This window comes from Phalacrocorax aristotelis, chromosome 16, assembly GCF_949628215.1.
Source record: "Phalacrocorax aristotelis chromosome 16, bGulAri2.1, whole genome shotgun sequence".
Classification (NCBI taxonomy): Eukaryota; Metazoa; Chordata; class Aves; order Suliformes; family Phalacrocoracidae; genus Phalacrocorax; species Phalacrocorax aristotelis.
In genome coordinates this window covers 5,693,424-5,719,846 of record NC_134291.1, presented here as the reverse complement: position 1 = coordinate 5,719,846, position 26,423 = coordinate 5,693,424, and the positions used below count along the sequence as shown (strand labels likewise).

General features: G+C 63.1%; 2 protein-coding genes across 3 annotated transcripts; both read left to right on the top strand.

Annotated features, from left to right (window-relative positions):
- Positions 1 to 3,395: 3,395 nt before the first annotated feature.
- On the top strand, positions 3,396 to 14,835 carry TIMP2 (TIMP metallopeptidase inhibitor 2). The gene is made up of 5 exons (XM_075111118.1): positions 3,396 to 3,825; positions 11,918 to 12,018; positions 12,102 to 12,210; positions 12,586 to 12,710; positions 13,106 to 14,835. The coding sequence occupies exons 1-5, from the start codon at positions 3,699 to 3,701 to the stop codon at positions 13,304 to 13,306; spliced, it is 663 nt and encodes a 220-aa protein (XP_074967219.1). The 5' UTR covers positions 3,396 to 3,698; the 3' UTR covers positions 13,307 to 14,835.
- A 532-nt stretch (positions 14,836 to 15,367) lies between these two features.
- On the top strand, positions 15,368 to 26,371 carry USP36 (ubiquitin specific peptidase 36). Of its 2 annotated transcripts, none has more exons than XM_075111133.1 (20): positions 15,368 to 15,484; positions 15,855 to 16,128; positions 16,211 to 16,432; positions 17,246 to 17,356; positions 17,655 to 17,757; positions 18,399 to 18,466; positions 18,889 to 18,959; positions 19,360 to 19,442; positions 19,775 to 19,886; positions 20,165 to 20,305; positions 20,612 to 20,712; positions 21,012 to 21,150; positions 21,420 to 22,115; positions 22,768 to 22,895; positions 23,342 to 23,866; positions 24,144 to 24,310; positions 24,762 to 24,932; positions 25,230 to 25,345; positions 25,436 to 25,568; positions 25,642 to 26,371. In XM_075111133.1, exons 1-19 carry the CDS (start codon positions 15,482 to 15,484, stop codon positions 25,565 to 25,567), a joined length of 3,363 nt encoding a protein of 1,120 aa, XP_074967234.1. In that variant the 5' UTR covers positions 15,368 to 15,481; the 3' UTR covers position 25,568; positions 25,642 to 26,371. The 2 variants fall into 2 exon arrangements, with proteins under 2 accessions (XP_074967234.1, XP_074967235.1); XM_075111134.1 differs by lacking the exon at positions 15,368 to 15,484 and adding an exon at positions 15,665 to 15,685.
- The last annotated feature ends 52 nt before the right edge of the window (positions 26,372 to 26,423 follow it).

Here is a 26,423-nt window from a genome sequence, read left to right as displayed (position 1 = left end):
GTGGTAGCTGGGCTGACAGGCAGTCCTGGGCACTGTTTTTTTGGGCAAAGTCTCACATAGGAGGGGACTGTGGCGGTGTCCCTCTGCCCCTGTCTCTGAGGGGGATGCAGCAGTTCCCACACTGCCAGTAGCACCAGGGAAGAGGCTTTTAGCAGCCTCAAGTGCTGACAGCTGGGGCTGTTCCTGGCACAGCAGTACCAGCATAGCAGCTCTCCCTCCGGGGCTGGGAGAAGTGAGTGTGGCCCCAAGCAACTGATGGGGCCAACAGCCAGGGCCAGGTGTAACGTGGGCACATCCCTGTGCCTGGCCCCATGCCATTACCAGCCTGCACCCCAAGGAGATACATGGTTTGCTGGCTGCGTATCTTCTCCCAGCCTTGTCTGTGCATGGCTCCGGCCCCAGAGGTGCCTCTAGACCCAGAGCTCGCAGAGAGCCAGGACCTGGACTGAAGCTGTCGGGAGCCGGTGGGTGGTGCAGCTGTGTCTGCTCCAAGACCTGCTGTGCTCGGCGCAGGAGGGAGAGCCAAAAGCACCAGCTTGGCTTCCCAGAGCCATCAGCAGCTGGGAAGCATTTGCAGCAGCCCTGGGGCCTTGCTGGCTGGGGAGCCCTGCCCGAGCTCACCAGCAGTGTTGTGAAATTGCAGCAGCAGCCTGTGGTCCCTGGGAGGAACTTGCACTGGTCTCCAGAGCGAAAAGTGCAAAACATGGGCATCTGCAAGCCCCCAGGGCCTCCTTCCCACCCTGCTAACTGCAAGGATTGCAGCTCCTGGCCTGGCCCATGCTCCCCCCAGCTCAGCCCAGCCCCTGCCCCAGTTTGCAGGGCAGCACAGCTTCACACCAGCAAGGGGCCAGGGCCAGTGTTTGGCTCTGTGGTGCCCCCGGAGTTTAGCAGGGGAGATCTGGAGGCACAGACCCTGCACCCAGTTGTCATCGGGCAGCTGGTGGGGTACAGGGTGGCCATAGTGCCAGGACCCTCTCCCAGCAGGAGTGGGACCTCCTCCTCTCTACCCCCCAGAACTGGGCTGCTGTCCGGAGCCCCATGGGACAGGTTCAGTGCAATATCAGGGTGACCTCCTGGCAGCCCAGGGTGTCTGCGACACTGCTGCTGGTGGAGGGACCGTGTGCCCAGTGCGGGAGGGAGCAGGCAGGGGCACAGCTTGATAAGTGTCTGCCTTGTAGCTGTGGGCACAAGCCCCCAGCTGATACCAGTGTGTGTTTGGGCTATTGGGGTGCCTCCCTGCATCTGGGGTCCCTGTTACCGCCCGGCCCCTCAAGCAGCTCTGACAGTAGGCAGGGCTTCAGTTCTGGGACCAGCTGGTGTGGTTCAGGGGGGTCCTTTGGCCTTGTGCCCCCTGTGCCTCCCCTGCCTGCCCTGGCACTGCCTCGCTGTGGGGACCAGCTGTGTTTGGGCGAGGGATGGGTCCTGTTCCTGCAATGGCCAGGATGCGGTTGGGTGGGAGGACCTACGACCCAGAGAGCTGGGGGCAAAAGGGGCCCACCCAAGAGCCCAGCCAGGCTGGTCCCATCCTATCTGTTGTGTCCCCCTGGCCCCTGTTTACATTGTCCGGCACCTCCGCAAGCTGAGTAAGGAGCCCGTAAGAGGCTGAACACGTGTTTTCATTTAGCCCAGACAATGACTCACGCCAGCACTGGGCTGTAAGCAGATGCACTCATCTCCTCTGCCGGGCAGCTCTGCCCCGGGCACGGACCCATCCCCAGCTCCGTGGGCAGAGTTGGCTTTGACCCATGCACGTGGCCTCCAGGGCCGTGCAGCACCCAGGGTGCTTCCCCAGCCTGTGCCGGGCGCCAGCTGGCCATTGGCCACGTTGGCCTCTCTGCCTTCATCTTCACTTTGCTTGGCACATCCTTTCCCGCCCTCACTCGCCCTCCTGGCCCAGGGCTGCCAGCTCTGCAGCACCTGTCTTGGTCCCGGGACTGTGCCAGTGGCTATCCCCATGGCTGTCCCTGCCGAGTGGCTTCTTCTCGTCCCCTGGGGTCAGCCAGGCAGGGAGCTCTGCACCCTGCTGGGAAGTGGGGCCTCCCCATACTGTGTCCCCCTGCACCCCCAGACTATCCAGCATCTGTCCTGCCTGCCTGCCCTTGCCCTGACCATTCTAGCAATGTGGCAGGCCACCATCTCACCCCTCCTCGTGCAGGCAGGATGCCAGGGGCCTGGGAGGCTGCCGGGGCACGTGGGCAGCAGGACCATTGGCCTCTGCCTTGCCACAAACGAGACCAGGCTGCAGTGTCCTTGGATGCCCAGACCCTCGGCCCTGTGGTGCCCTTGGAGCAGCACAAGTGCCCAGCAGCACCAGGGCATGCGGCAGCAGCCGGCACCTTGGGCAGCTGGGCTGGCACGACTCCTGGCAACTGCTGCCGAAGCATCTGCAAACCGTGTGCCCTGCAGCAGAGTCAGGGACTGGGAGCCCCATCTCCAGGTTTCATCCAACATAGTAGTGTGAGCGCAGTCACCTCCCACAGGTTCCCTGCAGGCTCAGGCAGGGCTTGGACCGGGTTTGCCTGCCCACATTTCCGCTGTTTCTTCTCATCCTAAAGGGCAAGCAGCTCTGACACCTCCCTCAAATGTGAATAGCTGTGGCAGGACAGCTTTCTGGCAAGAGGGTGGCTCAGAAGTGGGTTGTGTGGCTGCAGTGTTGGCTGTCCCCACCAACGTGTGCCTGCGGCGCCTGGCTTAGCTGTGGTCAGAAGCCGTGTCCGTGCCCAGAGGCAAAGCTGGGCTCTCTGCCCACTTCACCGGGATGAAGGCACTGCTGGAGAGACAGAGCACGCTCGTGCAGCCGGCTGGGTGTGGGCATACAGGTACCATGAGACTGGCAGCATCCTGACACCCTCTGGGGTGATGCAGCCAGGACGGGAATGAGGTGGGGTTTTTGGAGACACGCTTCAGGGCAGATGGCTGCTGGCCAAGGGGGAGAGGCCCGAGGGTCTGTGGACATGTCACAGCGGTGCAGGACCCCTGGGTGAGTACAGCCATCGGCCAGCTGTGCCGTGGGTGCAGAGGAGGGAGCAGACGAGGGGGGCACGAGCGGTGGGATGAGCTGAGCTGAGCTGGAGAAGCCGGAAGGAGAGGAAATGCTTGGGCACAGACATAATCGCAGCCCTCCTCTGCAATTTACTGCTCCGCTCGGCTCAGGCCGGGAGCCAGGTCTGCGAGCTGGGGCCGGGCTCCCGTGCCTGCCCCTCGGCTCCTTCCCCTCCCGCTGCCCGCCCTCCCGCCGCCGCCGCCCGTCCCTGCCCGCTGCTGCCTGATGGGCGAAGGGGCGGCGGGTCCCGGGGCCGCGGGTGGCGGGAGGGGGCGGCCGGGATGCGCGGGGCTCGGCCGGGGGCGGGGGCAGCCGGTGCCGGCGGCGGGGGCCGGGCCGGGCCGGGCCGGGGGAGGCGATCGCGGCGCGGATCCGCATCCTGCGGAGGGGCGGGAGCAGCCGGGCTGGCCCCGCGCCATGCAGAGGAGGAGCAGCAAATCCCCGGAGCACATTAAAAAGCGAGGCTGAGCGGCAGCAGGGGAAGGAAGAAAACACCTCCATAGAAGGCAGCGGAGGAGCGGCCGCAGCAGCGCCCGCAACGCCGCGCAGGGGCCGCGGCTGCCGGACCCAAACTTTCCGCCGGCGGCTCGGCCGGGTCCGGCGGTGGATGCGGCTTTCTCAGCCGGGTCGCTGAGCCTTGCAGCCCCGCCGCAAGATGCCCGCCGCGCTGCCCAGCCTGCTGGCCTGGCTGGCGGTGCTGCTGCTCGGCAGGGCCCGCCCGGCCGACGCCTGCAGCTGCTCGCCCATCCACCCGCAACAGGCCTTCTGCAACGCGGACGTAGGTGAGTGCTGCCCGCCCCCCGCACCGTGCTTTGTGTGTGTCGTGTCCCCCCCCTCCCCGGACCCCCGGCGGGACCCCCGGCAGCCCCGGCCCGGCCCGCGCGAACTTCCCGGCGGGGGAAGGGGTGGAAAGTTGGCGCGGAGCGGCCGGGCTCGGCGGGCGGGCAGAGCCGCCCCGGGCCCCGGCACCTGCCCGCAGCCCCGCACGGGTGCAGGTTCCGCGCCCCGGCCGGCCCCGGGGGTGTGTCGGCGGGAGCAGATGCGCGACCGGGCGCGGTCCGTCTGTCCGTCCGTCCGTCCGGGGTGTGTCCGTCCCTCCCCGCTCGTCTCGGAGTGGGGGGAGACACCCCAGCGGCGGCGCCCAGCCATCGCTCCCCGGGCGATGCGAGGAGCCGCCGCCGCGGGGTTGGGGCCGGGGCTGGGCCGGGCTCCCCACGGCGCAGCCCCGGTGACACGGGTGAGCCCGGCCTCTTCCAACTTTGATTAAACCGCGATGGTACGTGGCAGCGCGGGGAGCTGACGGCCCCGGGGGAGGCCAGGGCCCGCCGAGCGCGGCCGCCTCTCGGACGGCACCGGCCTGGAGCACGGAGCCAGCACCCAGCCCGGGAGAGCCAGCCGCGTTGGGCTCGGTCACCTCCCGTCTGTTCCTTATTCCCAGGCATTTCCTCTCCCCCGTCCCACTTTGTTCGGCTTGGATGCTGCTGAAAGGGAGGGCTTGGCAGTGCCGGGATCTGGATTCCTCTTTCTATGAATAATGCCCTTATTAAATTTTAACATATTAAACAAACAGACCAGCCCAAGTTCCTGACGCTCTCCTTTGCGGGGCAGTTCCCAGGCTTAGCTGGAGAGGTGACATTCCCAAACACTTAGGCACCTCCAACCTCTGGACGGCCCTGCCCCATCCCCTGCTCCTGAACCAACATGCTCCTGATGGATTCCCAGGCTCCCCTCGACCCTTCCAGACCCCACTCTCAGCATTTCTCCTCCACGGGGGCAACTCCTGGAGCATCTGGCTGCTGCCCCATGTGCCCCAGCTCCGTCTAGCCTTGCTGCTCAGCACGGCGTGCCGTGAAGCATGTTGGGGACAGGGAGGTTTCTAAACAAAATGGAGCGCTGAATTTTTGGAGCTGCTACTCAAGCCGGTGCCTCTGGACTATGGGATTCCCCGCATCTTCTCAGGGAGCGGGGTTGCGGCTTCCCGTCACGCTGTCATCGGGCTCAGCTTTCCCGGGCACTCGTGACTCACTGCCCGTCCGGGGTGACGGCTCAGCCATGACTCAGCTGCTGAGTCACTGTCTGTCTCGGCAGCCCCGGCTGTCTCAGCCATCCCCTGGGAAGGTGTAGTGGCCTGGCAGTGGTCGCCTGCAGCTCGGGCTGCCCCGCTGCCCTCAGCAGGTGCCTGTCCTGTGGGTGACCAGAGCCTGTCCTGCCGAGGCAGCCTCTTCCCGGGCTGTGTTGCCTGCAGCTTTGGCACCTCACGACTCCCAGCCTGAGTTCCCTGTGCGGCTCGTCTGGATAGTTTTTGTCTTGTGTGACCCCAGGTGGGGGCAGTGCTGGGCTCGGGGATGCAGGGCTCATCCCGGGATGAGCTTCCCAGCGTTCTCTGTCCACACAACGTGGATTCATCTCCTGCAGCCTGTGATCCCTGGCCTTCTTGCTGCTTCTCATCTTCCCCCAGATGCTCTCTGGAGCTGGAAGGCTCCTTTGCCAGCTCCCTCCCTGCCAGTGCGAGGAACCTGGGGCGAGCCTGGGGTGCTGGGTGCTGCCAGGACCTTCCCTGGCTGCTGCGGATGAAGCAGCCCATGTCCAGGCTGGGCCCTTGGTGGAGATGTGATGGGGTGGCTGATGCCCTGTGGTGCTGGGTGCACCTGGGGTGTCCTGTGAGTCCCAAGGCTTGTGCTCAGCCCTTGATTGGGGGGAGCTGGGTGAGTATAGTGTGGGGTCCTGGTCCTGTGGGGCTGGGATTGCTGCTCCATAGCATGGAAAGTGCCTGCCATGTCCATCTGTGCCTCCCCATGGCCCCCTACCCTCACTCTGACCTCTGCAGCTGGCTGTCCCCTGGAGCAGAGCTGGAGCCCAGGGCTGTGTTTCCAGGTGGTGCAGGGGGAGACAAATGCGACTCTGCCTTAGCATGGGGTGCTGGAGGGGCTGGGGGTCATGGAGAGGCTAGGAGTTGTGTCACTGGAGCTGGTGACTTGGGAAAAGTGACCTGGCCTGCCTGTGCTTATACTTCCTGGCCCATGAGACGGGCAGCAGTGTTCTGCACAGCCCGAGGGCTCAGGGCTGCCCCATCTGCCATTCCTTACCCAGGCTGTGCCAGGGCAGCAGAGGCTGGTAGCTACTCTCTGCTTGCTGGGGGGGTTTGCTCTGCTGGGGCCACTCAGCTGTGAGAGATGCTCAGCTGCCAGGTGGGGATGTGGATGGACCGGGGGCTGCAGCAGGAGACCCAGCTTCTGCTTGTTCTCCTCTAGAGCAGTGTGGGGATGTGTGGTTGAGGGAGGTGATGCTCAGCCCTTCTGGGCGTGGCCGTGGCTTTGGCCTTGTGGCCAGTGCTGGCTCCAGGAGGGGCCGATGAGGCAGTGGAGAGCAGGGGCTCGGTGTGCCACCTGGGACAGGGGGCACCTTGGATGCAGCCCCTGGCAGCATTGCACTGATCCCGGTTGTCCCAGTGCTCGGTTCCTTGGGATGGGGTGCAGGGAGCGCAGAGGAGGGGGAGGAATGATGGAGGCTGCCAGCAGCCAGCAGGGACCAGGCCGAATTGGGGAGAGAGGTGGGAGCAGTCCCTGCTGAGGGCTGCTGGAGGGAGTGCAGCTGCCTGGTGGGCCCTGCCGAGCCCTGGTGGGGCTGAGGAGCTGCTGGTCCCCTGTGCTGCTCCGCCAAGCTCCGGTGGTCGGAGCCCTTTCCGTGCAGCTGGCGCGGAGGAGCCGTGGGCTGACTGCTGGGGCTGCCGCTGATTGGACCCCGTCCCGCTCCCGTCAGAGGGCCGGGATGACGCACACGGCCGTGGCAGCGCGTAACCCATGGCTCCCATGCAGGCCGGCAAAGAAGCAGGGCCTGGTACTCAGGCACTGCCTCCCACCTCCCCATGGGTGCTGTCATGCACCCACGGAGTCCCCATGGCCTCCACTGCTTCTCCCTGTGGGGCTGCCATGCTCAGCTCCACATCCCTCCAGTCTCCACATCCCCAACACAACCCTGCTGCTGTGCCAGGGCAGGGGGTGCCCGGCTCCGCTGCCGCCACAGGTGCTGGGGTGCAGGCAGGCATCTGGGGGCTGGTTGCTGCCTGCATGCCAGGCAGGGTTGGGACTGAGCCCCTCCTGGGGGCAGTTTGCCGGCTCTCCATCTCTGCTGGCCTCAGGAGGGGCTGGAGTGACCCTAGGGCTGCCCCTGCTGTGGGGACGGGCGCCCAGGCTGGCAGTGCTGGGCGAGCAGCGGGCAGTGCTGGCACTGGCAGCCGGCCCCTTTGCTCAGCCGGCTGCCAGCAGCCCCGGAGAAGGGAGCTTTGTTCCCCAGCCATTCAGCCCAGTAGCGGCCCCCGTGGTCTGTGGGCATCGGCACTTCCCAGGGGACTGCGGGCGGGTGCTGGTGGGGCCGTGTGGTGGGGTCTGGGGTGGGATGGCGGAGGAAGGGGTGGCCATTTGGCATGTCTCTGGCCAGGAGGAGAGTCCCAGGGCTGAGGCTCCTTGTGCTGCCCCTCTGCCCATAGGGCACACATAGGCAGGCGCTTTTCAGCAGCTTTCCCGAGGTAGGGTGGGCTATGGCAGGATCCATCCCAGCTGCAGGGCAGCACCCACACAGCTTCTCTTGGCAGGTCTCACCAGGGCAGGTCATCACTTCCAATACCCCTTTCCTCCTTTCACAGGGAGAACCTGGGCTGCTGCATCTCTCCTCAGGGCCTCACAGCATCTCTCCCCACGGCAGCTCCTGCTGCGATGGCAACTGTCTGCAGCAGGAACTCCCTGCTCAGCAGCCAGAAACATGGGGTGCAGCCCCTGAGTTGGGGTAGCCATGCAGCAGGGTCCAGAGAAGAGAGCATCCCACTGGCTGGCAAGCCCAGAGGACCTCTCGATGGGTTTGTGGCACTGGGTGACTCTATTTGCCCCCAGCTTTGCTCCTGGAGCTGTACTGCAGCCCCAGTCTGTCCCAGTTGGTTGCGTGCTCATCACCCAGCCATGGGGATGCGATGCAGGGTCAGCTGGACCCCAGCATGGGGCCCTTCCTTGTGGCACCACTTCCCACCATGGCATGGGGACCCCTCTGCTGCGGGGTGCCCTGGACTCCTTGGCCCCAGACAGCCCCAGCTGGTCAGTGTGGGAAATCACCACCTCCCACCAGCTCCCCGTGGACCTCCACCCCTCTGCAGCCGGGGAGAGATCCCCTTTCCCTGCCTGCATTTGTGACCGTACTTGCATCCCGCTGCGGGCAGGAGGATGGGGCAGTGAGGAGCGGTGCTGGGAGGCAGATGGCGGCCACAGGCCATGCTGAGGCAACCACAGCGAGGTGTGGGGGGTTATTGAAAAAGCCCTTGGAACTGGCCCCAGCCCCAAGTCCCCTGAGGCAGTGGGTGCGGGCGGGCAGCCCTGCTTGGTGTGCAGGGCTGGGGGCTCTGGAAGCCCTAGCTGCAAGCGCAGCCCTGCTCATGCGGCAGCTTCTGTGCAGAGTTAAAGGTGAGTGCTGGGGTTTCTCCCAGTGCAGAGGCAGGAAACAGCCAGCTGGCAGCTCTGGCACAGGGGTGAAACCCCCTGCCCTGCTGGGGCAGTGGGGTGAACCCTGGTGGCAGAGGGCAGCAAGGGGACCCGCTGCCTCGTAGGGGTCTGCCCCTGGGGGTGTCCAGAGTCCTCATTACAGGATGGCCACAGCTTGCAGCCCTGGGGGCCAGCACAGGGGTTGTCACTGGTGGGGCTCCCACCCTGCTGGGAGGGGGCGGCCCCACGGTGCATCTTCTTGCTGCAGCTTGTCCTGCCTGGGGAAGGAGCGCTTCCAGCATTGCCCTGGTCAGACTCGGTCATCCAGTGCCAGTGGTGTGCTGCGCCTGCCAAGCACCCAGGGAGCCAGGAGAGCCTCAGCTCAGCTTCATGGAGGGTCTGGGCTCCTGTGGCTGGTGGCTGTCCAGGCGAATGGCAGGAGTGGTGGGTGATGCAGCTGATGGAGACATTGGCATTTGGGGAGGTCTGACTGCCGGTCTCTGAGCACCCGGGGGGTTTCCTCTGTCCCTTGGCCCTGCCTCCTCATTGCAGGGATCTCAGCCAGGGTCTCCTCCGGGGCTCCCCTCCACGATCCCTGCGGCTCACCCTCCTCGCCGCTCCGGTTCCTGGCTGGCGCAGAGCAGCTTGGCTGCATTGCTGGGGTCTTGGCGGGGAAAGCGCAGCACAGCCGTCCCCTCCACAAAGCCGCACTGTTCAGAACAAATCCGCCTAGAATTGGGCTGCATTTTTGTCAAGTGATTCATCAGCACGTGAATGGAAAAGGCTGGAGCCCACTGAACCAGTAACCATTACCCGCGCCTGGAGCCACGGGGCCGGAGTCAGCACACGGCTCTCCAGCTCCGTTGCACCCAAGTTACGCCGCAGCACGTGGGAGGACACGGCAGCCGCTGGGTTGGGAGGCAAGGGGTGGCCCATGCCTGCAGTGACCTGGGCGCACTGCTGGCAGAGGAGTGGGCACAGGCAGCGGGCAGGGACCAAGCCAGTGTTTGCCAAGCAGAGCTCCTTCAGCCTGAGTTGGGCCTGGGCTGGGGGGCTTGCGCAGAGGAGCTCACCCTGCTGCCGGCTCCAAGAAAGGAAGCTGGGGCTTCCTGCGTGGCCTTGATGCTGCTTCGCTGCCAGCGTGCCGGGGCAGCCTGGCCCTTCCCCAAGGGAGGGGAGCATGGCTGGGAAAGTCCTCGGTGCAGCCCTGGAAACAGCAGGCATTGCGTCTGCCTGCCCCGCACCGAGCGAGTGCCCACGTTGACTGGGGTGGCTGTTTTGGGGAGCCTCTTCCCCAGCCCCTGCTTGTGCTGGTGGCCACCCTCTCCTTTCCAGAGTAAACTCGGTTGGTACTTACTGGTACCCACATGGGGCCGTGTCCCCTGACCTTCAGCTTAAATAGCCAATCCACATGCCCTTATGCCCTGTGCTATTTATAGAGGGCGGTCAGATTCCCTTTCCTTGCCGTGCCAGGTTAAAGAAGGCAAGTGCATTTCTGTCAGGCTGGCAGGCAGCCCCTGGCTGCTCCCACCCCAGAACTTTTTGGTGGGGGACACAAGCTGTGTCCCCAGCCTGCCTTCCCGCCGCCCTGGCTAAAGTGTGGCTCCCTGTTCCCTACCCTGCTGCATGCATGCGGAACAGGGCTGGCAGGACACTGGGGTGCCCCCGAGGGATGGGGGAGCAGAGCAGGGAGCCCTGTGAGCCCCTGCCCTGCAACCAGACCCCTTCTCTGGCTCAAACCCTGGCTGTGGGGGTGCTGAGCAGGAGCTGCGGCTTTGGGGCTGCCATTGCCCCCTGTGCCATCAGTGTCCCTGGCATCCCTGGTACTGCCTGGGGCTGGCTGGGCGCTCCCATCACCGCACAGGTGGGGGGAGCTAGGCAGAGTGGGGAGCTGCTGGTCTCAGCGCAGGGACCAGGCCCTACACGCCTGAGTGGCTGCATCCACCATACGTGGCTGTGACCTGCACAGCGCAGCACCAAACCAGCTGCTGTATCCTGAGCTGGTGGGTCAGGGTGAGCTTGCTGCCTGCCTGCCTTGCCTGTCCTGGGCACCCTGCAGGTTACAGCCACGTGCTGAGCACTCACATGCCAGTTTGTGTGTCCCCAGGCTGTGCTGGCAGCATGACCACAGGGACCCTTCCATGGCAGAGCTGTGTCCATGTCACTGTCCCCAAGCTCCAGGGTGCTGTGGCCTTGCCAGCCCAGAGCACTCAACTTTACCCCTTGGCACTGAGCACTGGGACCTCCCTGGGGCCTTGTGGAACCAGGAAGGCTCTTGCCTTTGCCTGGGCTGCTTGGAGCTGCTGGCTGGAGGTTTTGCTGCCTCCTCTCACAGGGTCGTGTTTTCCCACTGCCCCAGTCCTCAGCATCCCCAGGTTATTTTTGCAGAAGGAAGGGCAGGAAGTGACACCCTGCGGCCCCCAGCCCCAGGAGGATGTGGTTTCTGTGCCTGCACGGCATGAGGCTCTGTGCAACAGTAGCTGAGGTCTGGCAGGGAGCCGGCAGCCAGAGCATCACCCTGTGGCTGCTGGGAGCCCTCCGTGGTGGGACACAGACCCCAAGTTTTGGCTGTGGGGTGCAAAGGCAGCCTGGTCCCAAGACTGCCGCTCCCCTGGCAAGGGGGTGTGGTGGGGCTGGTGGGCTCCCTGGCTCCTCTGGGAGGGGGGCTACAGAATGGGGGGGCCTGGTGGAGCTGGGGACCCTGGCACGAGCTGTCTGTGCAGGCACTTGGTGGGCAGCATTAGTGCTCGTGCTGGCCATGGTGAGTGGCCGGGATGGTGCCATGGGGCCATGGCTTCTGCCTCTCTCTGCACCCAAAGGTGACCCTCCAAATAGCTCCCTCTGCCCTTTTCTCCTCCAGCCCTGCCAGGCCATGTGGGCATTTGGCTGGGGCCCTCGTCAGAGACTGGTTTAATTAATGACAGTGGGACAAATATCACAGTGCTCCCAGGATGCTGCTGGCAGGTTTTAGCTGTCCCAGTGCCACCTGGGTGATGGGCACGAGCCCGGGCAGGGCCAGCCTGCACCCATGAATCTGGCAGGGGCTGGGCAGAGACTGAGCCAGCGGTGGCCAAGGGTGACCGGCCCAGCACGGCTGGTGGCAGTGGGGACAGGTGATACTGAGGTGACCTTTCCTTATCAGTCCCTGTGATGGTGCTGCTGCAACGCTGTCTGCCACTATCCCACACGTGCCAGAGCCCCGTCCCTTCAGTGACAGCATGTGACAGCCAGCTCTGCGGGCAACTGGGTGTCTGCAGGGAGGGCAGCGGGCTTCATTGTGGGCAGTGTGGGCAGCCAGCCCTGTGCAAGGGTGGGAGGCCCTGTGGGATGCCAGGGCAGCACTGTGTGGTGCTGGCGGCACCTCTGGTCCCCTGCTACCCCTGCTGACCTCAACACCTCTCCATTGCAGTGATCCGAGCAAAGGCCGTCTCTGCGAAAGAGGTGGATTCAGGGAATGATATATATGGGAATCCGATCAAACGAATTCAGTATGAAATCAAGCAGATCAAGGTAACAGAGCAAGTTGGGGCAGGAGACTGGGGGGGACGGGGCAGCCTCTGTGCTGGGAGCTCACTCCTACTCCTTCTTTCCAGATGTTTAAGGGCCCCGACAAGGACATAGAGTTCGTCTACACGGCTCCATCTACTGCCGTGTGTGGCCGGCTGCTGGACACCGGCGGGAAGAAGGAGTATCTCATTGCAGGTGGGTGGCTGTGAGGGAGGGCTCTCAGGGGACACTGTGCACCTCCCAAGACGCCTGTGATGTGTGTGCCCACTCTCCAGGCATGAGGCCCCTGCCTCCTCCTGCTCCAACCACCAGCTCTCAGTGGACCCGCCAGCTCTGTCCTGGTTGTGCTCAGCAGCCCCAGGCTGTGGCAGGGACAGCTGGGGGATGAGCTTCTGCTTCCCGGGGCTCACCATGGACAGTCCATGGCAGGAGGGGCCGGATTGCTGCAGCCTCCGGCCCCCCAGGGTGGGCTGAGCCCCAGGCACCCTGAGTCAATGCCAGCCCCAGTCAACATCCCCCTGCCAGGGCACCTGGGGGGACCGTCTGAACAGTCTCTCTGCCTCTCCCCAGGCAAGTCAGAGGGCAATGGCAAGATGCACATCACACTCTGTGACTTGGTCTCCACCTGGGACTCGCTGAGCCCGACCCAGAAGAAAAGCTTAAACCAGCGGTACCAGATGGGCTGCGAGTGCAAGGTGAGTGGCTGGGCTGCCCCCTGCTCCCCATGGCAGTGGGGTCTGCAGCCCCAAGGCAGGTGTGGGCTCTGCGGCAAAGTGCTCTTCCCTGTCCTCCAAGGATGACACTGTGCAAGGAGCGTGGCACGCAGCCGGGGGTGTGGGAAGGTTGCCCAAATCTTTGACTCTCCAGCTAGGAACCAAGGCCAGCCATGGGACCCACGCCCAGGGGTTCAGTTCCCTCCGTCCCCCTGCATCAGGGTCACCGCCGTGCCCCTCATGGATGGGGCAGCTGGCATCCCTGTTCCAGAGCTGGACCATCAGCCCCAGCCACCCCATGCTGCTTCCTCCTGCCCCCCTCCCGCCCCGGCGTTCCCCCAGTCAGGGTCGTTGGTGACGGTCTCTGTTGTGTGCAGATCTCGCGCTGCCTCTCCATCCCCTGCTTCGTCGCCTCCTTGGATGAGTGTCTCTGGACAGACTGGGCGATGGAGAAGAACAACGTGGATGGGCGGCAGGCGAAGCACTATGCTTGCATCAAGAGGAGCGATGGCTCGTGCGCCTGGTACCGCGGCATGGCCCCCCCCAAGCAAGAGTTTCTCGACATTGAGGACCCCTAAGCCAAACGAGCGCATTCCAGTAGCCAGTAGAAAAAACCTGCGAGATGTTAGACTGGTCCACGCTGATATCAATTCCTGGAGACAGCATGAAAATCCGCTCGGCTGCAGGGGTCCCCGGGCTGTGGTGGCTGCCACGCATGTGCAGGGGGCAGGGATGGGGACCAGCTCTGTCGCAGGCACCTGGCAGCCCGTGGCTGTGCTGGGCACTCCCCTGCTCACAGCAAGGCTGAGCGGGGTGTGGGGGCACCCACTTGCTGGGGCCACGTCCCCACCTGGCCACGCTCAGCCCTGGTGCCCTAGCAGCTGCGAAGGAATTGAACCCTCATGAGTGGCAGGAGCTGCCCTGTCTGTGTAGCAGGTCTACCAGTGCCCCCACCACGGGGGAGCTGCCCCAGCAGCTCCTCACTGCAGCATCCCTGGCCACCCTCCAGCACTGGGGACCCCACTGTCCCACTCCTCACCCACTGCCCGACCCTCTCTTTGCGTTGCAGGAAGGGTACAGCCCTCCAGGCAGGGGCTCTGGGCGGCTTTACCATGCAGCAGAACATCCACCTACGTCCGAGGGGCCACGGGCCTTTCGTGGGGCCAGATGGCTCCTGCGCTGGTGCCTTGTCCCAAAAAGCCAGAGGGACACATAAGCATGGCTGGGGTGACCCCCCATGTGCACCCAGGCACTCCTGCCCCTCTCTCCACATGCTCCTCTCCTCGTGGGGACATGGAGGTGAGCAGGGGGTTCACCACCTTCCCCAGCATAGCGATGGGGGGGTCTATTCCCACCGCAACCTCCTGCACGGGCGGAGAGCTGCTGCCAGACCCTTCTGCAGCTGCCACCGTTGGACAGGCTTAGGCCCACCAGCTTTGCAGGCAGGCAGCGAGGTTTGCCAGGGAGTTCCCTCCCCGGCAGAGCACCAGAGGCAGGAGATTCGGCGGCGCGGGTGCACGTTGTTTACCATCGCCTCGTGCAGCTCTTTGCTGAGCCGTGCCGCGGCCTTTGGTAGCGCTGCAGCATTGCAGCCAGTTGAGCTCCCTGCTCTGCGGCGGCGGGGATGGAGCCCAGCACTTGGCCGGGTGCAGGCAGCCGCAGGAAAACCCATCCCCTCCAGTGAACCCTCCCACACACCTTGGGCCCCGCTTTCTCTGAGCCATTCCCACATTGCAGCGGCACCAGCGTGTGCCGCAGAGCTGCCCGTCCGCGACACAGGCAGCACCGGCACGTGCGCCCGCTGCCCCTTACCGTAGCTTTGGGAGCGTGCTGGGAATAATCCCCGCAGCCCCGCTCTGGGGGCGTTTTCATGCTGTGCGTCCCTGTAAGGTTTAAGATGTCGTACTGGACCAGTCTGGGCAATTTCAACGTATTAAAGAGAAAAATTAAAAAGAAAGAAAAAGAAAAAAAAATCCCCAACCTCTAATCAATCCCATATACGACTCCTGTTCGCTTACTGTATGGTTATATCATATGTGCCATTTACTCCTGTCTCTGCTGGTAGTCTATCTTTGAGTTTAATATTTCCACTTGTTTTGCCACCGGCTGTATGGTCCCTGTGCTGTAATTTCCGTCTCTCCTCGTCAGGCGCTGGAGTCGCACCGGTTTCGTGCGGGGTCTCTGCAACCGGGAGTTCCCGGGCAGGGGAGAGCGGCGGCGGGGACCCGCTCCTCCGGCTCGGCCGTGCGGCGGTTCAGCCGGTCCCCCCCGGCCGAGAAGCAGAGGGTCCCCGCCGGGTAGTGACTCGGACCCGCGGGGCTCCCGCCGCCTGCCCGGGCCGGGGCCCCGAGGGGAGGAGCTGCGGCGGGGCCGCTCTCAGACCGGCCCCCCCCCCCCGGCACCGCTGCCGCGGCGTCTAACGGGGCGGGGAGCGGGCTGGCCCCGCCCTGCTGACGCGCGCCTGCTCACAATGAACGCGTCACACACATCCCGAACTGGCCACGCCCCCTTGGCCGCGCAAGCGCCACTCCGCCCCCAGTCCGCCTTGGGACGCGGAGCGTTGGCAGCGTGCGGAGCCGAGGGGCGGGGTCAGTGTGCTGGGCCCAGTGAAAGCGTCCGTAGAGGAGGGCGGGGTCGGTGTTGTATCCGCCTCCTTAAGGGAGAGGCGCGGAGGGAGTTTGTGTCGGCGGCGGGTGAGCGGGCATCTCCTCTTTAAAGAGACGACACGTGCGCGCGCGACGGCGGAGGCCCGGATGGTGAGTGCGGCGGGACGGGGCGACACGGGACAGGGCGGGCAGCACCGGGACCGGGTCCTCTGTACGGCGCCGCCCTGCCTTTCCCCCTGAGAGGCGGGCGCTGCGTAACGCACCGCAACGCACCGCAACGCACCGCCGGTACCGGGCGGGCCGCACGTGGCGGCGGGCGGACCGGACCGGCGCGGCGCGGCGGCGCTCAAGGTCGCGGACGGGAGGGCGCGGCGCCCGTAGCGGCGGCGGGTGGGGACCGGCTGAGGCCTCCGGGGTGCGCGGCGGCGGGGCCGGGCCTGCGGCGGGGCCTAAGCTGCGGCCGGCAGCGCGCGGCCCCGGTAACGGCCCCTCCGCTGAACCGCCCGCCGCCTCTCCGCAGCCGGGGCCGCCGGGCCCCGCCATGCCGATCGTGGAGAAGCTGAGGGAGGTGCTGAAGTCGGCCCGGCGGGAGGTGGGCGAGGATGGTGAGCTGGGCCGGCTGCTGGCCGCCTCGGCCAAGAAGGTGCTGCTGCAGAAGATCGAGTTCGAGCCCGCCAGCCGCGGCTTCTCCTGCCAGCTGGAGCTGCTGCGGGGGAAGTACGTGCTGCTCAACCCCCAGGCCGAGGCCGCCGGCCACCACCGCGGCCCTGAGGAGCGGCCGCCTGGCAAGCAGGGTAAGTGGAGAGGGCGAGGGGGGCCCTCCCCGTGCCCCGCGGCCCTGCGGCTCATCACCCCGCATGGCCCTTCTTCTTGCAGGCAGCGGCCATGCCCCTGGGAGCCACGGGGATGGGGTCCCTGTGCCTCAGAAGGTGCTCTTCCCTGCGGAGCGCCTCTCCATGAAGTGGGAGCGGATCTACCGGGTCGGCGCCGGGCTTCAAAACCTAGGGAACACCTGCTTCCTCAACTCTACGGTGCAGTGCCTGACCTACACGCCGCCGCTCGCCAACTATCTGCTCTCCAAGGAGCACAGCCGCACCTGTGAGTGGGGAGGCCTGGCTCAGCGGGTGGCAGGGCTGGGGTGGCCGTGCTGGCGGGGAGGAGGAGCACCCGCCTGTCCTGCTCCCAGTGCTGCGCTCAGCACCTCTGCACATGTTTCTGTCGAGGGGTATGCAGGTGTCAGGATGCACTTTCTCTGTTCGCCCCTGCCTGTTTCTTCATTGCGGGGTCATTCCTGTGTACAACTCGTTTTTCCTGGCCATAGCAGTGTTCTGCATCCTTGTGTCTGGGGAGGCTTTGCCTCTGCTGGGCATAACTAGGGCTAAGATGGGTCCAGTGGAGTTTGTTGGCTTCCTGGGGGCTGAGCTGGGGGTCCCAAACAGCCCCTGTCTGTGGGGACTGCGTGAGGGCAGGGCAGAAGGCTACGTACAGACAGCAGGTGCTGTTTATGGGTGGTTTTGAAAGGGAGTCCTCTGGGCACTGCTCTGAGCTGTGACCAAGGGGAGCATGTGGGGCTAGCAGCACCGTCCATAGGGCTCTGGTGGGATCTGCCCCTCAGGGTCAATCTGTGGGCTCCTCTGGCGAGTACCTGTGACCTATTTCTATCCTCCTGAATGCCATTTCATCTGGGCGAGTTGTGGTGGCTGGTATTGTGACATGGGCTGTGCTAGCCAGAGTGGCATATGCTGGTCCCTGTGTAGTTGGGATGCCCCAGAACTGTGCAGAGACACAGAGCTCGTAGGGAAAACTGAGCGTGGCTGAGCTGTGTTGGACCAGAGATCCCCCATCCCCTGTACTGCCTCCCTTTCTCCTGGGTTTGTCCCCAATGTCGTGTCTTCTCCTCTCCTGCTCCAGGTCACCAAGGAGGCTTTTGCATGATGTGCGTTATGCAGAACCACATGATCCAGGCTTTTGCCAACAGCGGCAATGCAATAAAGCCAGTGTCCTTCATCCGAGACCTCAAGAGTAAGGATGGCTGCCCTCCCCTCCCATAGCCATGCAGGAGAGCGGTGACTAATGCCAGGAGCACAACCTTTGAGATTGGGGCAGGTCCTGGCAGACGGCTCTTCTGAGATGACTCACTGAGCTTGCTGGGGGCTGGTGACTTCATGGGCTGCGTAGGGCTTCCCCTATGGCCGGCATGAGTCTCACATCTGGTTTGGGTCGAAGGGGCTCAAATCCTGGAGTCTGTGCCCTGAGGAAGGGAGGGAGGGCCTGCATCTGTTGCAGCATGTGCTGGGGCTGATTCCTCCCTCTCCTGCAGAGATCGCCCAGCACTTACGCTTCGGCAACCAGGAGGATGCACACGAGTTCCTGCGTTACACCATTGATGCCATGCAGAAGGCCTGCCTGAATGGCTGTACCAAGTATGTGGGGCCTCTGGTGGCCCATTGCTCTTCTCTGCTGTCCCCTCACTGGTCCCGTGCACCCATGGGAGGGGGCTGTGGGGTGAATGTGTCCTCCAGGTTGGACTCACAGAGGGGGGTGCTGACTCCAGGGGCCCTCAGGTGGATCACCCAACACTCTGCCCTCTCTGTGACACAGCTCTGGGCTGTTGTCTGCCTTCTCCTGACACCTCCGCCCTAGCATAGTTGTGGTCCTGTCGCCAGATCCTGCTATGAGTTCGGATTCTGTCCCAGTTGCTAAGGAATCCAGGCATGCTTGCTAGTTCAGCCCCAGCTCTGTGGCTGTGGGTGAGCAGCTTTCCCCCTGGGTCCCCCCTCCCAGGAAGCCTGCATTGATTCTGCCTGCGGTGCCCAGCTCTGAGCTCCAGCCAGGAGTTTCTGCTCCTTCTAGAGGAAGGTGTGCATTGGAGCTTGGTGCCACCCCTTGAGCTCTGGCACTGGGAGAGCAGACCGGCAGAGGCTGCGAATTCCTTCTACTCCTCAAGCTCTGCAGCCTGCCCGCTGGCCAGAGCACATAGGGGAGCTGTCCTGAGGACAGCGGGGACCTGTGGGGGGTGGCTGTTGCAGAAGGGCAGTGTGAGATCCAGTGCTGCTGTCTCTAGGTTGGATCGCCAGACCCAGGCCACGACGCTGGTTCACCAGATCTTTGGCGGTTATCTGCGGTCCCGTGGTGAGTGCTGGCTGCTAGGTCCTGGGCCTGTGACTCTTGGACCTGCTGTTTCCCTGAGAGCCTTGCAGTAAAAATCTTTTGGGAAAAGTGCTAGGCATGTGTAAATTACCCAGAGCTGCAGTTGGCCAGTCTTGTGGTGCCTGTGGGTCGTGACCCCTGTTGTGGTGAAAGCTGTTGGTCCCCTGCTTATTGCCACCAGCAAAGGAACCTGTGTTACTAGCTGTCTAGCAACACTTGCCATCTCAGCACATAGTGGAATTACCAGCCTTCCTCCTTGCCAGGCTGTGAATCCTGGTGGCGATGTCCCAGAGCGCAAGCCCAAAGGGGGAAGGAATACTGCAGCTACCTGCACTGTGCTGTGCTGGGGCGGTGGTGGGTGCAGGTGTTGTGCCAGGGTGTACTCATTGCTTTTTCTTTTGCAGTGAAGTGCTCAGTGTGCAAGGGTGTCTCGGACACCTATGACCCTTACCTGGACCTGGCGCTGGAGATCAGGGTACTGATGCAGGGTCGGGGATGGGGAGGAGCTCTGCTGTCATGGGGGATCTTCCTGCAACTGCACCATTACTGCTGTTAAGGCTCCTTAACCTGCCAGTGTCAAGGCATGGTGCAAGCAAGAGGGAAGCCGCTTCCATTGTTGCGCTGCCTTCTCTGTCTGGCAGAGCAGTGCCCGTTGCCTTAGTGTGAGCCACACCTCCTCTATTGAGGCTCCTTGGTGTTGGGGGACAGTGCAGGCATCCCTCGCAGCCTGCTGGCCGGTGCCTAGCTGGTGGCAGGCTCTTGGGTTTGGTCTACTCTGCAGCCCTGTGTTATCTCTCAGGGCCAACGTCTCAGCAGGGAACCAGGCTGTCGCGTGACAGGCCGCTCATGCCCTGACCTCTCCTCTGTCCTTGCAGCAAGCCGCAGACATAGTGCGTGCACTGGAGCTGTTTGTGAAGTCAGACTTGCTGGGTGGGGAGAACGCCTACATGTGTGCCAAGTGAGTGCGCGGGCCTGAGGTGGGGAAGGGGCCTGCGGGTGTGCTGGTGGGAAGCAGGTGGGAAGCCTGCTGCAGTATGACAGGGCTTCTCAACCTGCTCCATGGGTAAACTGTGAAGTACACGGCCATGGAAGCCTACGATGAAGCCTTGCCACTCCTCAGCTTCCTCCTCTTGTGAGGAGGGCCTGGGCCAGCAGACATGTCTGTGAGCAGGTGCCTGGAGCGGTGCCTGGTGTCAGCAGGGTCATTTCCGTGGGGTTTGCCGCTTGGCCAGGGCTGGAGATCATCTGAGTGGTGAAACAGCTTGAATAGCTCAAGCTCTTCCTCTGCAGATGCAAGAAGAAAGTGTCAGCCAGCAAACGCTTCACCATCCACCGAGCTTCCAATGTTCTCACGCTCTCGCTGAAGCGCTTTGCCAGCTTTGGTGGAGACAAAATCACAAAGGTGAGTGCTCAGCAGTCCAGAGCTGGGACTGTCTCCAGAGCAGGGTGGGAGGTGGTCTGTGCACAGTGCGAGTTCTGCTGCAGTCTTGCAGCCCTTCCCCAGCTGTGTGGTGTGGTGGGAGTTTGGCTCATCCTGGGGTTATCCTCACTGTGACCTCTGCCTGGGGAGAGCGGGTCCCCCTCCCTCAAGCGATGGGACTCGTAGGACAGCTGAGCTGCTCTTGCTGTATCAAGAAAACAGGCTGCTGTGCAGGCTCCTGAGACATCCTCTCTCCGTAGGACGTGGGGTACCCTGAGTTCTTGAACATCCGCCCTTACATGTCTCAGAGCAATGGGGATCCTGTCATGTATGCGCTCTATGCAGTGCTGGTGCACTCTGGGTACAGCTGTCATGCAGGGCACTACTACTGCTACGTGAAGGTGAGTCCAGGGCGCTCTCTTGGCACTCTCTCTGGGCTGGGGGCTGGTGGATGCTTGTGAGTCCCTGTAGTGTGCAGAAAGGAGGATACTCGGCAGACGTGTGTGATGTGGATCACTGGGTGGGGGGGTACAGGCTGTGCTCTGCTGCAGGAAGCGTGGAGTTCTGCTCTTCCAGAGTGCCCTTGCCTGTCCTAGGCTGCCTGTGGGTTTTGGGGAGAGGAGCTCTGCCAACAGGCACCATTCCTGCTGCTTTTCAGGTCAGGAGGGTCCCCTAGACACAGCCTGACCCCATTCTCTCTTCTGCAGGCCAGCAATGGGCAGTGGTATCAAATGAACGATGACCTGGTCCGCTCCAGCAACATCAAAGTGGTCCTCAACCAGCAGGCCTATGTGCTGTTCTACCTGAGGTGAGAGCACCCTGTGCCTCCCAGCCCCTCTGCCCCCTGCTCTCAGCATCTGGGACAGGGCATGTGCCTGTGTGTGGGAAGGAGCTTGGCCCAGGTAGCCCCAATGCTTTTGTGTACATGCTGGCATGGAGGAGGATGGCAGGGAGAGGTCCAGCCCCTTGTCGTGGTTTTGCTGTAGATCAAGAGTGCATCACCTCCTTGAATCTTCTGCCTCCTGTTTCTTGTGCGCGTCTCTGACAAGAGTGTTCCAGTCTTTCAAACCCTTGGAGATAACATGTGTGCTTCTCTGCCTTCACCAGAATGCCCAGCCCTAGCAAGAGCTCAGAGGGGCCCATTGCCAAAGCTGCCTCCAGCCTGCCTGGCCACACTGGCAGCATCTCTGATCCGGTCAAGAAAACAATGACCAATGGGACCCTGTCTTCACCAGTGGTGGGCAAGGTGAGTCCTAAAGGCAGCTGTCGGCCAGTGCTCCTGGGAGCTGCCGCCCCTCTGTCCTCTCTGAGAGGGCAGGTGGCTGCAGCTTCGCAGGGAGGCAGGCACACTGCTCCAAATGGGCATGTGTGAGGGAAGGCTGTTTGCAGGAGGGATCCTGCTGGGCCAAGGGTTCCTGTGAGGGCCTGGGGAGGGACAGGGAGGGCAGTATTGCTCTGCATCCTTGACTCTTTGAATTCTCTCCTTGGTGAACTTCTCTCTTCCTCTTTGTCTAGAGAACAGACATGCTGCCAGGGAAGAAGCTGCCAGGACCAGAGGAGGTTGGAGTCCCTGTGGCCCGTAGCACGTTCGAGACAGGGCTGAAGCTGCCAAATGGAACTGCTCCACCGAAGCTGCCTGCTGGGTCCCCATCACCCAAACTGCCCCTCAAAGCCACCCACACGGGCACAGCGCTGCCCAGCGATGCAGCTGGGAGGCCCAAGAAGCAGCTCTCCTTCCCACAGCTGCCTCCTGTGCCCAGAGCAGTTCAGGGCTTCTGCGACACCAACAATGCAAGTGGGGCCAAAGAAGAGCTGCCCCAGCAGAGCTCCTGCGAGAGCAAGCGGCCACCTACCTCACCCAAGCTGCTGCTGGAGCCCAGCCACATCGAGGAGCCTGGACGCAGTGGGGACGATGGTGGGACCCTGGAGAGGGACTCTTGTGGCAGCAGTGCTGCTAGCCCAGTGCACAGCGCAGTGGGGAAGATGGCCAAAGCGTCCCAGAAGGTCAAGAGCAGAACCGACAGCTTCTGCACCTCTCAGGAAACAGACTGTGGCACAGACCTCCCTGCTGGCCCCAGCACCGAGCCAACTTCCCTTGAAGACTCCAAGTCGCCGAAATTGAAATCCTCCCCCTTGTCCAGCGCCACTCTGGAGCTGAGCAGTATGATGTCACCGCCACCGGCCAAGAAGCTGGCACTCTCTGCCAAAAAGGTGAGTCTGAGCTTCTGCCCTGAGACTTCAGTTAGGTCTTGTGCCTTCTGAACTGGGGCTTGTGTTGGGGGCAAGTGTATAGCTAATGCTTGGTATCTTGCTAAGCCAGAGGTGGGCAGGGAGAGCCCCTTAGCCCCAGGCCTGTAGCAGTTGCTCTGCCTTCCCTCTGGGATGGGGTGCAGGGCCAGGCCCCTGCTGTTGTTTGCATCCCTAAGTGATGCAGGAGAAATGGCTCCTGCCTTCTTGCTCAGGACAGAGGGGTGGCTGTGCCAGTCCCTGCAGTGGGGTGGCCTCGCCAGCCTTCTAAGGGTAGCGGGTCCCCTGGGGCAAGTGGGAGCAGGTGATGCTGCAGCTGGAGGGCTGTGGAGTTGCATGCTCCCCAGGACTGGCACCTCTGGGTGCCGCTGTGCAGCCAGGGTTCAGGACGATGCATTGGGTTTCTGTTCTTTAAATTTCCTTCCTTCCTTTTATCCTCTGTGCTTCTAACTGAAAACACTTCTGATTCTTCTTCTACCACCCCTCACTTTCCTCCCCCCATCTGTGTCTGTTCCCCTCCCCTTTCTCTGGGCTCCCCTTTTTATTTTCTCCTCTTGGCTCACGGAAACCTCTTTTCTTTAGACCACCAAGTTTTTATTTATGTCGATAACTGCAGGGCAGCACCCCGCGGAAGGCGAGCAGAAGTGACCGCCACACACAACCTCACCCACAATTTGCTGGCCACACCTACCCCACGAACACCACCCACCCTGACTCCACTCCCTGGCCTTTTGGCAAGTCGAGGTAAGCGGTACCAGTCGCTCCCAGGCTCCTGCATGGCAGCAAGGCCAGTAGCAGCCTTGGGGTGTTCCACGAGGTAACTGTCTGTCATGGCAGCTGGCTCGGGGGGTGATTTTGGCAGCCGGCTTTCCTGTTCTCCTGGGCTGGCACGGATTGCCCCGGGTCTGTCTTGTAACTTTCACCATTGACATGTGCTGCAGCAACACTAACTCTTTCCTAATCCCCCGTGGGACATGGTGTGCCCTGTGCATGGCTGGCACTGGGCAGGTGCAGGGTCACTATGTGCACTTGCAGCTGCTGCTCTGAAAGCAGGATCTGATTCAGATTTCATGGCTGGGATGGTAGCAGTTAGGTGCTGTGCTCATGCACCTCAGGGTGGGGAGGAAAAGAAGGGCTTCTGCTCCTGACCTGGCTTTCAGATCATGTCAGCTTCTTTTCCTGTCCTTTAGACTGTCCTCATCTGCTCTCAAACTGCCAAATCCTGAAAAGCCTGCCTGCAGCTTCAACCTCAACTCAGCTCCTCAGCCCTCAGCTTCCCTCCTGACCAACGGTTCCACTGCCCCACCTTCGCACCACGTTACTCCCTGCAGCAGGGAGAAGGAGCCCAGCAAGGTTACCCCTGGCTCCTCCAAAAAGAAGCACCGAAAGCAGCATCATGGAGCAGATGGCAGCCCTTGTGTTCCAGCTGTGAAGGGCAAGGATGATGTCTCCAGCCCTCCCAGGAAGAATAATAATCTTGCTCAGGAGGGCTCAGTGTCCCTCACAGGGAAGGAGGCGGCAGGCGAGTGTCCCAGAAGTAGCAGGGAGGTGCCATACTGGCAGAACCTGGAAAGCAGTCCAAAGCAACATGTGTCAGACCCCAGTACTTACCTGGACACGGAGCCCATCTCCCCCCTCAAGAAGAAGAAGAAGAAGAAGAAGAGGAGGATGGAGGAGGCAGAAGAGCACTGCCCTAGGATGCTGTCCTCGGGCAGGTGAGGGCCTGGGGGGCACACGAGAGCCTTGTGGACCTCTGCTCTGCCTGAAGTCAGGCTCCCTGGCCTGCAGTTGGGTGTGTCTCCTCTTTCTGTGGATGGGACAAGCCTTGCCATGGAGCCAGCTGGAGCGCCAGCTTGCTGGGGGTGGTTTCACCCATCCCCAAGTGCAGCACTGGGGTGCAGGTGTCCCTGTGTCCCATTGCCCTGCAGGGAGCTCAAGCTCTTTCCTCTCTGGTCTGGCTAGAGCTAGCTTGACCCGTACTGCCTTCCACAGCTCTAGGAGGGCTGAGATGGAGCCCCAGAGGACAAAACAGCGTTGGAGCGTGGAGGCTGGGGCTGGAGAGAGTGAGCACCGCAAGCGCAAGCGGAGGGAAAGCCTCAGCAGCCCGGTGTTGGAGGTGCCGGCTGCCAATGGTATCGATGCCATGGACAGTACCCCAGGTACGACTGTGTGCCTCCACCCTGCCTGGTGCCTGGCAGGGGAGAGCTGGCTGCTCATCTGCCCACGCAGTCCCTCAGAGCACTGGTGTCCAGACCCTGGTGCTTGCTGGTCCCCACAACTGCCTGGTGGTGCCTGTCTTCCTGGCCCTGTCCTCAGCTGACCTGCCCGCAGGCTTGCGTGCTGCTCCTGCAAGAGAGTTGTCCTGTTGTACCCTGGACGAGTGTGTGCTCCTCTCCAGGCTCATGGGGACAGGCCCCTCAAGGGATGAAGATTTACCCCCAGTTCCTCCCTGCCCAGGACAGGCCCCACTGTGCCCAAAACCCTGTGCCATCAGGACCGTGTTTTTAGTCCTGACAGTGTCTCCTGGGGCAAGATCTGCCTCTGAGATGGAGCAACACAGGAGCTCCCTCTGCTCCCTCAGGCTTGTCTTTACCTCTCGTCTTTCCGCAGTGGCAGTGTGTGCCTGGGACAACCAGGCTAGAGATGAGTACGGGTGCTACCCAGCTGCCCTGAGCCCTGAGCTCAGCCAGGGAGCTAGCACAGCACCTGGGAGCCAGGAGGCGTCCAGTGTGGTGGAGGAGCTGCTCAGGAACTCCTTGGACAAGGCTTATGGCAAACAAGGTAATCCCTGCTTGCCTGGGCAGGTAAACAGCCCTGCAGCTCCCCTGACTTGGGCCCTGGAGATGGGCAGAGCCCTCCGTGCTCTGCCACGGCCTGGGCTCCCCCCAGCACCAGTGCAGGCAGCATCGGGGGCTTCTGGAGCTGGGCAGATGCACCTGGCCAAGGGGCTGTTGGAGGTGCTGCAGAGTGGGGTGCTGGAGTGAGGGGCTCCAGCCGCTGGCATGGGGTGGGGGCCCTGTGCCAGTGGGTGTGGAGGAACACAGCATGGTGCTCCCTGCTGACTGTGCTGCTCCACAGTCTTGACCTGGGAGGGTGAGATCTCAGCTGTCAGCCAGGATGCCATTCAGGATGCAGCGTGGGCCCGGAGTGAGACTGTCATCGATGAGTGGGATGAGGAGTTTGACAGGGGGAAGGTGAGTGCTGGCTGCATCCTGGGCTGGGGCTGGTGGGGGGAGGCAGGGTACTTGCATGCTGACCCCACGAGCCTTTGTGCCTCTGCACAGGTGAAGAAGATTAAAAAACTGAAGCGGGAGCGGAGGAGACGCTTCAATCCCTTCCAGCAGCTGCAGAGCAAGCGCAACTTCTGGTCGGTGACGCATCCTGCCAAGGTGGCCAGCCTGAGCTATCGGCTCTGAGGTTAGTGAGTCTGAGGGGTTGGGGAGGGGGGTGGCTGCCTAGTGAGGTGCTAACACTGCTCCTTTCCTCCCAGGTGGAGATCTGTGTCTCCCAGCAGGGGGAGTGCTGTCCTGGGAACTGGTGGTGGACCCTGCTGCTGAGGGGACTCCAGGCCTGCGTGGCTCCAGGGCCCCAGCCCTGAGGCTCATGCCGTCATTGGTGTCCCCTGCCTTCCCCTTCTAGAAGCTGCTCTCCCTGCAGGCCCCGGGCCCTCGGGCTGGGGCTGCTTCCTTCTGCCTTCCAGCTGAGGAGGAGCCTGGTGAGCTCCAACCTGGTCTGGGGTGAGGGGACACCCTCTCCCCTGCCTTGTCCAGGCTCCTCCGCCAGCTCCTCTGTGCCTCTGCCTGGGCCTGGAGCAGCCCCTTCTCCCACCCAGCCTGGAGTTCAAGGCTCCTAGAAAGTGCCTGCACATCATCCTTGCTGGTCTGGATTAATGTGCCCCCCACTGCACCCGTGGGGAGGGGAACACCAACCCGCGCTCCAGGGCTGGTGTTCCTCTCCTGGGGCCACGGCCCAGGACTGCTCCGCTCCCTCTTTCCCCTTTCCTGCCCCCCTCTGCCTCCCTGGCCGGTTCTGCCTCCCCCTGCCCGGCCAGGGCCGCACCACCCCCCACCCCCCCCCCGTGCAAGTCGCAGTGGAACCGCTGGGCGCCCTGCTCCCCTCCGCCCCCGGAGCCGCGCTGGGCGCGGGAGCCGACGGCAGGATCCTCGCGGGGACGGGGCGCTGCCGCCGGGACACCGGGCAATAAACTCATGGTGTTTGTGAACCGGCTCGCCTCGGCTCGGCTTGGGGTACCGGGAGAGGGGGGCGGGGCAC

Coding starts and splice junctions, on each gene's coding strand:
- TIMP2 (XM_075111118.1), top strand. CDS start 3,699: ATGCCCGCCGCGCTGCCCAGCCTGCTGGCCTGGCTGGCGGTGCTGCTG. Junction 3,826..11,917: donor CTTCTGCAACGCGGACGTAG/GTGAGTGCTGCC, acceptor TCTCCATTGCAG/TGATCCGAGCAAAGGCCGTC. Junction 12,211..12,585: donor GAAGGAGTATCTCATTGCAG/GTGGGTGGCTGT, acceptor GCCTCTCCCCAG/GCAAGTCAGAGGGCAATGGC.
- USP36 (XM_075111133.1), top strand. Junction 16,433..17,245: donor CAAGGAGCACAGCCGCACCT/GTGAGTGGGGAG, acceptor CTCCTGCTCCAG/GTCACCAAGGAGGCTTTTGC. Junction 19,443..19,774: donor AACGCCTACATGTGTGCCAA/GTGAGTGCGCGG, acceptor CTTCCTCTGCAG/ATGCAAGAAGAAAGTGTCAG.